The sequence below is a fragment of the Poecilia formosa genome, unplaced genomic scaffold (assembly GCF_000485575.1).
Source record: "Poecilia formosa unplaced genomic scaffold, Poecilia_formosa-5.1.2 Scaffold283, whole genome shotgun sequence".
NCBI lineage: Eukaryota > Metazoa > Chordata > Actinopteri > Cyprinodontiformes > Poeciliidae > Poecilia > Poecilia formosa.
In genome coordinates, this window is record NW_006800222.1 from 199,588 (window position 1) to 213,756 (window position 14,169).

Consider the following 14,169-nt stretch of genomic DNA (forward strand, 5'->3'; position numbering starts at 1 on the left):
GATCTAGAACTTCCTTCTGTGTACGCAAGTGTGTCGAATCTGTCGTTTCGGCTTTAAATCAAAAAGCTTTGTGCGCCTTTCGAGGTGTTCTTCGCTTAAAAATCGCCGCGGCTTCCTCATAAACGCTGATTAATAGTTTGTGCGAGCGTGAGGAAGGCCGTGCTCCCCATCAACCCGCTCGCTGGTGGAGATTTGAGCTATTTGTCCGCCTCGCTGACTTCAAGCTCACCTCATGAATGAGAGGGGCTTTCTTCTTCTCCCGTTTCCGTCCGGAGCAGCGTATGAGAACAGCGAGACAAAACCTCTCTGGCAAACAGACGTACAGAGCTTTGGAGAAAACACTGGGGAGAAATAACCAGATGTGCTCGACATGAAACTTCCTGTTTGTGTTCGTGAGCATGTGTCAACCAGGTGCCGTCTGACATGGAGACAGTCGTTGGGAGGCGGGGGGTGGGGGGTGGGGAAGACTGCAGGTTCTCTTTAAAGGTCGGCTTCTAAGTGCGAATTTCCTCCGCTGCTGTCCACGAACGGTTGCGTGTCTCTGTGTGGATCTGTAACGTTTGCGACGCGAGGAGGAGCTTCTCGCACGGTTCTGCTCTCGTTGCTCCGGCGTGAACGTGGGGATGGAGTTCACAGAGAAATTTGGAAATAGAGATATGGAGCATGGCGGTGTGCAGCAGAAAGCAGATATATTTTTGTAACGTTTTATTGCACAGTTTGTAAGATGAAAACTATTTTAACTATTGTGACGAAGCTGAAATGTGCGTCCAGCACTTCCGTTCAGCCGGCCTGAGTCAATACTTTGTAGAAACACGTTTCATTTTCGCAATGGCATTAATAAGCTCCCCAGTTCCGGGACAATATTTTTACGTTCTGTGCAAAATACCTTCAGCTTAGTCTGATTAGTCTGGGACACACATTTTTAATTGGATTTACGTCTGGACTTTGACTAGACCATTCTAACAAATGAATATTGCAGCACTGGCTACGTGTTCAACAGGCTTTTAGTTTTAAGTCACTTACTGACTCTTAGGTTTTCATCCAAGCATTCAACTCCCTGCTGCCCAAAGCTGCAACTACTTTGTATTTTTTTAAGTATATATATATATATATATGTGTGTGTGTGTGTAAAATGAACTTTGTGGTTGTAGTGTGACGCGTTGTGGTAAAAGTGTAGATGCTTTTGTTTGTTGCACAGTTTTTTATTTTGATTCGGGTCAGGAGGGCATTCTGAGCAACTGAGAGGCAAATGAAAGAAATGATTCATCTCTTCTGTGCATTAAAGGTAATAAACGGCAGTGTTTCCCCAGCAGATTGGGAAGACTAACAGGAACCATTTAGAGGGGGAGAGATAAATACAAAGATCGTGAAGCATTATGGTGTTTTGCAAATGAGGAAATGGAGGGTTGACTAGATTTTTACGAGGACAATAATGAAGCTGTAAAAGCCGACATCCAGTCTGGAAACCGAAACTCATCCTGCCCAAACTTCTGTCTGATTGCTAATGTTTGCAACTCATCAGGTAACTAAAAGGTTAAGTAAAAAAGAAAGAAAACAACCTAGAAAGTGAATAAAGCTTTCTTAATGCAGTAGCAGTGTTTTCGTTGCTTTGTAGTAAAACCAAAATCTGATTCCGTCGCTGCAGAGATCCTGGAAAATAACCAGGAGCTTTTTGTGTCGGACTGTCGGTTCCGGCCCAAAACGAGATGCGCGCCTTTCATGTGGAAATGAAAAGCGACAAGTGCTTTGACAAAATGATCGACGGCACAAACTTGCTGTCTGATGCTCGTCTCCCGGATGTTTTCTGAGTGTTTTAGGAAGCTGGAGGTGGAGCCGCAGGGCTTTCTGTGGGTCAGCTAATGCTTTGGAGCTGACAGCTGCTGAATGGCCACAAGTGTGCAAACCCGAAAGAAAAAAAAAAAAAAGAAAATGTGAAAAATTGATTTAATCCATCACAGTCTCCTGGAACACCGGATAGGCCTCGGTTATTATGCAAATACCGTAAATTATGGATTTATGCTAAATCAGGAAAAAGCAAACGTATGTAGAAGGTTTTATGTTCCCTGAAGAGAGAGAAAGGAAGAGAGAGGGGGGGAGTCTTAGGAAATCTAGAGTTTGCATGCAGGCTTGGTGGGAAGCTGAGGAGGCAACGCAGTCATGTGGAGCAGAGACGGCTGAGACACCAAGGAAGCAATTCGATTGAAATTCAATTCCAAAACACTTTATTGATCCCAAAGGGAAATTAAATGTTGTTGTAACTCATAATTCAAAGAGTTTCCATCCATTCAGGCTTTATATTTAAAGCCTTTCCTCAACAGAAATAGCTTCTGCAAAATCTTTTTTTGCAGAAGCATTGCATTTCATTTCAAGTCAGGATTCTGCTAATGTGGAAAAAAACATTGAGTTTGAAAAGTAAACATTTAAAGAAAATCTGATTTTTTAAAATGTATTAATTTTCTTGTCCATCTGGTGTGGTGGCACCGTCTTCTCCTTGTCCATGTGCTATTTCATGAATGGTAACGTCATTCATCTTTCTGTCTCCCCCCCTTCCCCCCCCACAGAGTCATCAAATGCGTCTTTGTTGACGAACGCTGAGAAGATTGCCACCATAACCACAACTCACACACCTCAGCAACAGGCGGCACCTGAGGCCAGGTGAGCAGCACTCCTTGAAATTAACTTTGAATTGATCGGAGAAGCTCTTAACGGTCAGCTCTGCTTAGTCCGTTTTAATCAATTTTGCAGTTCGTTTGTCCGAGAACGTCCGGTTCATTTGGGGAGACGTGAAGGTGCAATCAGACTCTGGTCTGCCTAAAACTCAAAGTCTCGATTCTGTTGAAGTGAACTCTGGTGCAGTTCCAACGTATATGGGAATGCCAAGCGGACCCGAGGTCGCTCCAAAAGCAGGAAGCCAATGATAGCGCAGGGCATTCTGGGTAAATGGAACCAAAACAAACGCAAGAGTCTAACTCTAGAGGGAAAAAAGAGACAAAAGAGAAATCCTACAACTGTTAAAATGTCATGCCACTCCATATATATAAAGATATTTTTTTTACATTTTTCAAAGAAGGAAGTTGCAGTCACGTTTTCTTCTGAGATTTTTGTTGTTTCCTTCAGTCAGTCTTGGTGCAGCGACATTGGAAACAGGTTTTCGAAAGTGTTTGGATTGTTTGACGTGGTGCAGTGTGAAAGCAAACCACCTCAGCCGAAAATGTTGCAAATGTTACCATTTGGTCCCCAATTGACTGAGTTTACCGGACTATCATGTTAAAAAAAAAAGATTTCTAAAACGGACATAGTTTGACAAAAGTCCTTTGTCATTCAATTCTTTAATTCAAATAAATATTCAGATAAATATCTTTTTTTTTTCAGGACCAACACCAAACCAAAACAGGAGTCTTATGAGTTTAATACCCCACCAAACCCTCCTCTGCAGCCCCCCATCCAGACAGACTCGACTCAGGTAAGTAAAAAACGCACACCGGTCATTCACCTGTCCATTCATCCATCCCATGTCTCCATCAAGCACTCACCACTCCTAACCACTTCCCCGTTGTCTCCTCACCCATCTATTCAAGCTGTTAGGCCATCCAAAACACACGTCCGAGCTCCACGCTTCAGCTCACACACACACCCACCCACCCACCTTCCCAAGGACGAACGGTGTACATTTTTATTTATTTATCTCCTTGCGATCGCCGGCTGCCATCGGCCAGAGTCCGTGCATTAAGGAAAAGCCTGTTTACTTTCAAAGTACCTCCTCAGTCCATTGTGTTCACCGCTGAATTAATCTGGTGTTGTGGAGATGGCTCTCCTAGATAACATTGATCCCTCTGCAGAGGAGATTAGGAGGGCATGGAGACAAAGCTGCAGAGACTGTCTGCCTGTCCTTGTGCTGCCCAGTCTGTCTCTCTATTGCCTAGAGCCCAATGCATCAATAATTCAGCATCCTTACACCTGAGCATATGCATACACACACATGGAAACGCGCATGCACGCGATGCGAGTGTGCCTTTCCTGGAGGTGGCATTTGTCCCCCCCGCGCTCCTGAAATTAGAGACGGCTTTAAAGGGCGGCACAAAAACCGCACACTTTAATTGAGTCGCACATATGACCTTGATGCTAACACATCCGTGTGTGTGTGTGTGTGTGTGTGTGTGCGTGTGTGTGTGCGTGTGCGTGCGCATGTGCATGCGCGTGTGCGTGCATGCGTGTATCCAGGACTCTGAGTTCTACTCGGTGGACCTGGAGAGAGACAGCAAAGGCTTCGGCTTCAGCCTGCGGGGAGGAAGAGAGTACAACATGGACCTGTACGTGCTGAGGCTCGCCGAGGAAGGAGCCGCAGTCCGCAACGGGAAAATGAGGGTACGCACACGCAAACCGCACAAGCTCCAGATCGACGCGTTTAAATTAAAGTTTGTAAAGATCTATTAAGTAGAAATGCTTGCCAACAGGAAGCTGGCTTAGCTTCTTTTTTTTTTTGTTTGCCCCTGTGATAACAATTTACATTAAAGATTAGATAGAGAGTATTTAAAGTTTTACTGCTTTTCTCCCTCCTCCTACAAGCTTTGTCTGAGTCGCATCTCCTATGAATTGCGAAGTCGTCTTCTGAAATGCGAGTCAGCTTTTCTTAAGGATAGCTTAGACGCCCTCGGATACTCGTCTCCCACCGAACAAGCAGGCGATAAATGGATCGCATTACCGATGGGACTGTGTTGTCTTCTAAAAACAAGATTCCGTAGCCGATAACTTCACTTTGTAATTAACGGGTTGCATTCGGCTGTGCTGCAGTGACGCCGGCGTTTCACTTTTAACTGGAGCAGATCTGAAACGTTGCTTCAGTGTGAAGCCGCAACACGAGTTCCCCGGAGCGTTTTTGCAAGCTGCACTGTTCCGCTGCCGGTCTGCATGTCGTCTTACCAGCTCTTACCTCCCATCTCTTCTCAATTTTGCCACAGCTCAGAGTTTCAATTTAATTGTCTTAAAAGCATCTCTGGAGGATTAAGCCGAGGAAATTTGTTTCCTTTCTATGTGACAATGATGTAGTGATCTAAAACGGCTTATTTAATAAGAAAGAATCAAGGATATTTAATTAAACCCGAAGATAGCATCTCTGTTTATATAATCCGATTAGAGGTGCTTTTTTTTTTGTTCCTATTTCGCACAGTTTTGCAGCAGATCTCAGCAGATCATCTCTGATTGCGTTGAGTTTTTATCCGTCGCATACCGATTAAGGTGCCGTCTGAAACGGCTGACTCTTTAGTCTGCCTCAGACCGTACAGCCATCAGCCTAATGCTATCCATCGTGAGGACTGACACTGTGGGAGGTATCCCACAATTACTGCCAACTACGGTTCGGTAAATATAAACGGTCACCTGGTGGCTCATTGAAGCAAAAATGATTCACTGACTGTAGTAACGGGTGTGCAATGAGGCTTTCGTGGTCGAATTACCTTGATAAAAAAAATGCTTTGGTTCGAATTTATGCACAGAGAAAAATATTTAGCATGACTTTTACCTGGAATTAGAAAGGCTTCGCTTAATCTTCCTGCTGCTGAGGTGTTATAACGCATTTGATTTTTTTTCCAGTTATAGCAACATCATTTATCACATTTAGTTGTTGCTATTTTGACCTACAAAGATTTTTTTTTAAATAAATTGGCATTCAGTTTAGGGCTGAAACAATTAATCAGATTAATCGTGATGATTCGATTATTCAAATAATCAACTAGTTTAGTAATCAATTAATCATTTACGGAAGTATATGAACTCAAAAAAAGGCAATTGGCTGCAGGAGCAACACATGTAGAGCAGTAAATAAGCCAAAACTGTCAAACAAATGTACATTTTGCATGCAAGATAAAAAAATTAAAAAAAAGTTTGTAAATATGTTCTACCCAAAACTACTCATGTTGACATCGTTTTAGCTTCACCTGGTTCAAATTGTGTACAAAAACCTCCTGTTGAGCAACTTTTACGATCCACTTTTTATTCAGTTAATCAAAAACATAATCCACAGATTTCCCCTACAGTGTCTTAGGGAAATATGCAGATATGTCTTTCGAATGCTCTCCCAATGCGTTTGCATGCGAGACACCTTGGAAGAAGTTATTAGTTTTTATTTTGCTCACTTAGGAATGTGAGTTGGTGTAATCTGAACATTTGTACATGCATGTCTGAGGCCTACAGTTTGCATGAGTTCAGGTTATTTAGAGGAATTATTAATAGCAGCAACAGCAGCTCTGTGAGGCAGAGAGACATGTCAGACAGAGATCCACTCCCTGCCAAAGCAGTATTCCCCTGGTGCAGACGACTCTGACAGCTTAACCTGAGGAGGGGATTCAAGGAAGCCAAAAGTGTTTCTTCCTTCTTCCTGTTTTCCCTCCCGTCTGTCTCTCTCAGCATCACAGTCGCTGCTCTCTGATTTGCTCTCTGCAAAACGGTTGAGGAAAAGCTGCTCCGGTGCATCTCTATCAATCGGATTTTAAGCTGTAATTTCTTGTCAACCCGTCCACCCTTCCTTTCTGTGTCTTCTCCCCCCTCCCACCCCGACGTCACGTCTTTCCCAACCTTCCCGCTTCACGTCTTCGTCCTTCCGTTCCGTCCTGTCATTTGTTTTCCCCGCTGCCGTCTCCTCTTGTTTTTTTTTTCCTGCCTCCTCCCTACTTCACCTGTCACTCTGCCTCTCTTTTTTTTTTTTTTTTCTGTTTCCTCCCCTCCCCCAACCCCCACCTGTCCTTGTGGCCTTGCGCCTCTCCCTCCAGGTCGGAGATGAAATCCTGGAGATCAACGGCGAGAGCACCAAAGGCATGAAGCACGCGCGGGCCATCGAGCTCATCAAGAACGGAGGCCGACGCGTCCATCTGGTGCTCAAGAGGGGCGACGGCTCCGTGCCTGAATATGGTGGGTCAATCTACGAAAACATTCCCTTCTCCCCCATCTTCACACCCTGAGCTCGGACGGTGGTGGGGTTCGAAGGTGGCAAAGAACTGAATCGCACATCGGGGACCCCCTTCGCCCCTTCCTGGCGTAGACACACCAGGGACGGGAAGGAGGGTTTGCTTGGCTTTAAAGTCTTTCCGTGGTGAAGGTCACTCCTGTGCTTTTGGATTCTGGGCGTTGGGGGCGGGGGGAGGAGCTTAGAGGTTGCTCCTCCGGGTGCGGTTGGCCCCTCCTACTGTCGCCTGCTCAGTTTCCATGTCATCCCGCTGTCACTTTTCACCTTCTGGCCGCTCAGCTAAAGCACTCCGTCGGGACTTTACAGAACGGTGGTGGGCCTAATTTCAGTGCAACATATTAAAAAAATAAAAACTGTTTACAGGTTTTTTTTTTGTTCCAGAGTAGGAAAACAAGTTTTTTTTTGTTTTTTTTGTTTTTTTTTAGGAAGAAGTGACATATGTTGCTTTAGCTCATTGTTAAACACCAGTTCAGCATTAAAAAGGAAGAAAACTTGACTCTTTGCTTTCCTAGAAAAGGTGGGACGTCTCACAGCTTTGGCCTCTTTGTGACACAAACATATTTATGATATTTATTGGGGGTGAATGTAAGCTACTGAACTCCTTAAGGTTTTAAGTGAGAACTGTTTTAAATAAAAAAGAAGAGGCAGCCTAATACAAGAACATCCAGTGAACTGAATTAGCATTAAAACGTTGACTTATTTCAGTAATTAAGTTCGAAATTGAAATCTGTATGGATTCGTTACACTCAAAGCGATTTATTTCAAGTGACGTATGCGTCTCGCCCTCTTCCGGTCCTGAACTCCATTGATTCTCTATCGTGTTCGTTGTGCAGTGATACCATGATCGTTAAGGCAGGTGTTGGTACTCAGCTGCCAAGTCCTGCTGGAAAATATATATGAAGCGTTTGCTGAAAAAGAGAAGCAGCAAAAGCTCTAAGATGCTTTTAACTTGTAGAAAACTTGGGGGACCAACGTTAACAGACGGCAGGTCTCCCTGAAACACAACTGACTGTGAAAACTTCACACTGGACCCCACGTCTGTCCACTTTTCCTCCATTTTCTCTTTCAAGCTCGAAAAAAATTTACTTTTTTTTTTCCTGAACTGAGGACTTGAACCTCGGTCCCCTTTTTCTCCTTCGCCCAGCTAAGAACTCTGTTTTCTCAGCTCGGTCCTATTTGAAAATTCTTCCTAATCCCACAGCAAAATTAAAGTCTCGTTCAGGAGTGGCTTAAGGCGACATCAGTCTATTTGTCTGCGAAACTAAATTTAGGAGCTCTACTAGCTGTTTGCCATATTCATCAAAGTTTATCGAAACAAACACTTGAAATGTATCAAACTGTCTGTAATGAATCATTGTTAAACCCAGTTTGACTTTTTTTGCGTTTAGTTACTGAAATAAATTCACGCTTTGACGATGATCTCATTTATCGAGATGCCTTTGTACCCTTTGATTTTCTGTTTCCAAGCCAAAATTCTGCTACAGCGTGCTCGACATTACTCATTCATCCATGGATTTATTTTCTTTTCTTTTTTTTTCTGTTGTACCCATTGTCGATGTTGATGTCATTTAAATGCTGTGAAGATTAAAACACCCAACGCCACACGTTCCCCCCCTCCCATGCAAACAGAAAACGAGACCTGGCGCTTATATAAAGCTTTTGTACAGTGATGAAATGAATAGAGACATTTTTACGAGTATTTTTGTTCATTGTACAGAGCCATGAATCAAAGCCACATATAAATGGAGGAGAAAAAAAAAGAAGAAAAGTTTATTACTGCATGAACTTGTCAAGAGTGTACATTTGAAGTTTTTTGCCCCCTATATTGTCGATTTTTCCATAATATTTATGGAACATTTCTTTTTGTATTGTTGTATTGACAAGTTTGGATTGATAGTCCAGTCATGAACATTTTTCATTGTCTTGCTTTGTTTTCTTTTTATTTTGTTTCTTTGAGTGGAGAAGCTTTTGCTTGTGGAAGTTTATTTGCGGTTTTCAGATCTGCACCTATATGGTGTCATGTGAACTTTGTATATTTTTGATCATCATTTGTATTTTTTTTATCTTATTTTTTAAGTTGACACAACCTTTTTGCCAGTCTTGCCAGTGTTTCTTCTTTTTGATTTCTGAGACTTATTTTTTTTTTCTGCTGCTGCTTTGTCAACATGTACGTGTGTGTGTGTGTGTGTGTGTGTGTGCGTGTGTGCGTGTTTGCGTGCGTGTGTGTGTTTGGGTGATTGGGGGGTTTGGGTGTCACTGTTCTGTGTAACTAGTGGCTTTCACTGAAGGGTTTTGGCAACTTCCTGGACTGTCTCTTTACTCTGAATGATCAAATAAACACTCTTTTTTCCAATAAGAATCAACACAATCAGTAACTCTCCCTTGTCTTTCTTCCAGTTGGCTCCAAGCAATCTAAACTTCTGTGTTCTTTGTGTTTTTTTTGTTGTTGTTTTTTTTTCTGTTTTTGTGTATGCTCTCTTCTCTGTGTTGCCCTGGGCTCTTGTCTTCCTTCAGGGATGGCCGCTCCCCATCTCACTGCAAGTGTGAGAAATGACAAGATGGGGGAGGCCTCTGTCCTCCAAAATCAGACCACGGTTTGTAGCTGTCCTCCTCCTCCTCCTTCTCTGTCATCTGGGTTCTCCCCCATCTCTCTTCATCCTGATGTGTGTGTGTGTGTGTGTGCTGTGGCCTCAGATCACCTCATGCCCGCGCTCTGCTCCATGCATATACCTAAAAGCCGCTGCACAGCTCTCGTCTAAAGTAGCCCATGCATACGTTTGTAAAATCTGGAAATCGAAGTGTAAAGAGTTTATCTTTTTTTTTTTCCATCCTAGAAAGGCTCTCGTGTGTGGACTACGGAAGACTCCAACTCCTTATGTTCAATTTTTGCTGCAGTTGGATTTATTTGTCTGATTTATGTTTTCGGGCACATTAGAGAGAGAGTTAGATTACCAATAGATACCAATAGATTATATGTACACACAAAAAAATGCTGGTTGCTTTCTGGTCTGGACTCGATAGCAAAAAAAAAAAAGAAACTAAAACGAAATGCAGGAGAAAAAGTTCACGGGTGTAGGGAAGAAGCATATATGGAGGACGGAGGCCATGGTAATCTCTAATGGGAGAAACTAAAAGAAGGAAAATATAGATGTTCGCTTGCACAACTATAAAACAAAGATTTACTCTTAGGTCAGTAAATAACCACTGTGTTGGTTTTGTTCCAAAAATAACGGTAACACTTTATTTGAAGGGGGGTGAATAAGACTGTCATGACACTTTCATAAACATGACATAACACATGTCATGAACATCAATAAGCCTTCATGAATATTTATGACTGTTGTCATAAAGCGTCATTCGGTAAATTATGACACTTTTAATACAAAGTTGACATTATTCAAAATGTCTTTATGACAACTTGAGATTAACCAAGAAATCATTACTGATATAAATTTGTTATAAAATTATTACTGATTGCACTTTAAAAATTAGGTAACTTTATGTTATTATAGGTAAAGTTTAAACAGTAATGATTTCTTGGTTAATGTCAAGTTGTCATAACAGACATTTTGAATAATGTCAACTTTGTATGACAACAGTCATAAATATTCATGAAGGCTAATTCATGTTCATGACAGGTGTTATATCATGTTTATGACAGTGTCATGTCAGTCTTATTCACCCCCCTTCAAATAAAGTGTTACCAAAATAACTAAGGTGTTAAATTTGTAAATGTTTTAAAACTCTAAATGTCTTGAATTAGAAAATAAAAAGGTTAAACGAAAATACAAAATTTGCTTCAAAGATCCATATTTAGCTTTGAACACTCCTGACCAAGTTAAACCACTTATGTTTCAAGTAGACGCTTCAATTATTGTTGGGTATTATTCCAACACGTACCAAAAAAAAAACATTGAAATTCAACTTTTAGTGTTCAGCACGACATTACCGAGTTCAAATGTTTTAAAGATGAAAGATTTTAGAACGAAAAGTATTTAAGAACACATTGTAGCCTTTTTTTTCTTTTCTTTTTTGCTGATAGTGTGTATTCCTATAACATCATGTTACAGCAGTCAAAGCCTCACAAACATTAAAAAACAAACCTATTGATTTAACACCAAACAACTAATTTCATATGCATTTACCCTTTATATATATGCCTAAATATATTTCTTGCTGCTCTTATTAAACCAGTGGTGGGAACAATAGTAGAAGTCTTAGTCTCAATACTTTGTTGTTGGACTTTGCAAAATTTGTTCCGTAAAGTTTATGGTTGTCACCGTAACTCAAAATTTGCCCGTTCCTAGCTGAGACCTGAAAAAACCCCTGAAATGGCTCTTTAGCTTAATATCAACTCAAACATCCTCACAAACACTCGATCTCCACTTGTTGATAAACTGAACTCAATAACTAAACGATAATATCGCTTCTCTCTCCTGATGTTAAACATTAAAATAAATCTTGTGACAATGAGAATATTGTGAATTTTTGAAAATCCAAGCTCTTGAGCCTTTTCCTAGTTTATAGGTTTTAGATTAGCATTTATTGACTTTGAGGATACAAATTTCCTGGGAGCTGTTGCAGTTTATGAAACTGTATGAGTAATTGATACACCTGAGTAGGTCCAATAGCCAATAGGACGTGACGACCTGAAGAGCCAACACCATTTCCACTTCAGAGACGTGACCCTACGTAGACCAAGGAGCAGGTTTGTTGTTGGTAACAAATCTTTTGGATTCAATGGCTGCTTCTCCACAATGGCTTTTCTTTTATCTTACCACTGTCATTGGCTGCTGCTGTGCCATCTAACATTTGCTTAACATCAGATTGGCTTTCATTGGATTTGTTCTCAGCTTTACGTCTGAGTGGCTCAGCATGATCAGTGTCAGAAGTCTGTAGAGTCGCTTGGTGTGTGGATCCATGTTTGGTCATTCTAGCCTCATCTGTGTGTCAAACTGTGTTGCAGACGGCAGCCCCAACGACATCAGCACCGTCGACGCAGTCACAGGGATACAAAACGCTCCGGAAGTGAGTTCCCTGCCCCTAAATAATGCACCATCAGAGTCCAGCTTCCCACCAGAACCCCCACCACATTCCCGGAGCAAGACAGAGCCGAGCCGCCGCACCAATGGCACTGGCAACCATGGCACTGGCAGGCACCATCGTTCTCATCACCGTCACCACTCTCCCAGCAAATCCAAGGCAAAGAAGTCCACAGGGAGGAAAGGGCCTAAGCTGTTAAAGAAGGACAACAAGGAAAAAGATGGCCATCGGCACCGAAGCCGCCACCGCTCGCCTCATAAGGGGCACAGTCGCTCACGCAGTGCAGACAACACCCTGGAAAGCCGCGATAGAGGTCACCGCAGAGGCCGCTCTCCAGAACGCCGTCAGGGTCAACATTCTTCATCAAACCACCGCCACCACTCCCCACGACGCTCGCCGTACCGCTCTCAGCACCGCTCTTACCACCACTCTCCACGACGCTCACCTTACCGCCACAGATCCCCACCCAGGTACCACTCGCCAACCAGACATCGCCACCGCTCCTTAGACCCCTACCGTTACGACACCCCTGAGAGACACAACGAGAAGCCGATGGCAGACGAAGCCGCAATGTCCGATATTCCTCAACCAAGATTCCCTTTTGAAAACTCCATCCTGCGGGACTCGCCAGCTCTAGACCGCCTGAACAGAGATCCCACTCTTTCACTCCCACCACTTCGGAGAGAAGATCGTCTCTACAGGCAGGACAGCCCTCTGAGAACCTCCTCCATGGAGAGGGTCTACAGGGGAGACAGACTCCTGAAGGACTTTGCATCCCGTGACTACAGAGATGTCACCCTGCCCAGAGTCCGAACCCCCGACTTGGATTCATCCTACCAGAAGTACACTTCCCTGTTCAGAGGGCGTACACCTGAGATGCTGGAGAGGGATGGGCGCCTTGCCAGTAGAGGCGTCACCCCTGAACCGCGGTACAGAGCTCGTAGCCTGGAACGTGCCATCTCCCCGCCCAGAAGGGACGACTCTGAAGATGAAGAAGACGATGACATTTTTGTTGCCTCTAAGTTGAGAGAGTACTACAGCACGCTCAAGACCAAGAGCGATCCCCCACCCAAGCCCGTGATCCCTGAGCCTAAGAAGACCTACAAGGATAGTCCCAAAGACCTGAGCATCTGATTGGTCAGCTGTCAGCCAATCATAGATACCACCCACACAACACCTCAAGTACTCGCCTCCATTATCGGTTCTACAGGAATGCACCAACTTGTGTTCACGTGCTCACATATAAAAAACCTTCACACACACACACACACACGTTAACTACATATGCATTCACACACAAATTATGTAACGGTGTTGAGTTACTAACAAAAAGTGATTCCAAAATGACTTTTGAAAGCTGTTTTTTTTTCTTTCATTTTTTTAACTGTATGTTTTTCTTTCCCTTTTTTTCTTTTTGTTGAAGCATTCTACATTTACAAAACTTTTTCCAGAAAATATAAAATCTGAAAAAACAAAAACAAAACAATGATGTGCCTAAGAGTTCCATTAACAAGCAGCATTTTGTTTTTGATCCGATATGTGGCGGGCATTTTGCGGCCCGCTGTCAGACGATGAAATGTACGTACTTTTCCATGCGGATCCCATGGAAGTGCCGCGCGCCTGGATCACCGCTGCCGGTGCTCCTAACGATGCTGTGCATGTCTTTACCGGTTTCAGTGTCTCTTTTTTCTCTTTCTCTACGTCTCTCCTACCTTTGGTCTCTCTCTTTCTCTCTCTGTCTCTGTCTCTCCTTCCAGTGCCACTGTTTTTTAAAACATTTGACCAGACTATAGCACAAGCCTGCATTTGTTTGTATATTTTTGACAGTTTGCAGTATGTGTACATTCAGAGGTGATCATTTTAAATGAATGAAGGGAAAATTAAAAGTTAAACTATGATGACGATGTTAAAATAAAATATATTCAACGAATAAACTCGTGTCAGTGTTGCTCCTTTGTTTGCTGTTGTATATAAAACTAATATTACACAACCTTTTCTTGCTGAAGGGCTCACTACGGGGGCTTTTCAAAAGCTGCTTGAAATGCGTGTGGGCGTTTATAATGCAGTCGTGTAACTCTACATATTTTGCCAACGACTGGGCAGCTAGTGCAAGCAAATACAAGTGTATAGAACTCAGAATATACTTTTATAAACTTATCCCAAACAGT

General features: G+C 42.8%; 1 protein-coding gene across 6 annotated transcripts in view; it reads left to right on the top strand.

Annotated features, from left to right (window-relative positions):
• Positions 1-13,913, top strand: part of magi1b (membrane associated guanylate kinase, WW and PDZ domain containing 1b) — a 146,984-nt gene extending 133,071 nt beyond the window's left edge. For 5 of the 6 annotated variants that reach the window (XM_016681494.1, XM_016681496.1, XM_016681495.1 and 2 more), the window contains 5 exons: positions 2,562-2,655; positions 3,373-3,463; positions 4,222-4,365; positions 6,765-6,903; positions 11,925-13,913. In XM_016681494.1, coding sequence (XP_016536980.1) covers positions 2,562-2,655; positions 3,373-3,463; positions 4,222-4,365; positions 6,765-6,903; positions 11,925-13,135 — 1,679 coding nt within the window. In that variant the 3' untranslated portion in view covers positions 13,136-13,913. Of the gene's footprint in view, positions 1-2,561; positions 2,656-3,372; positions 3,464-4,221; positions 4,366-6,764; positions 6,904-9,472; positions 9,553-11,924 lie in introns of all 6 variants that reach the window. The other variant, XM_016681499.1, reaches the window with a different exon arrangement.
• Positions 13,914-14,169: the final 256 nt, after the last annotated feature.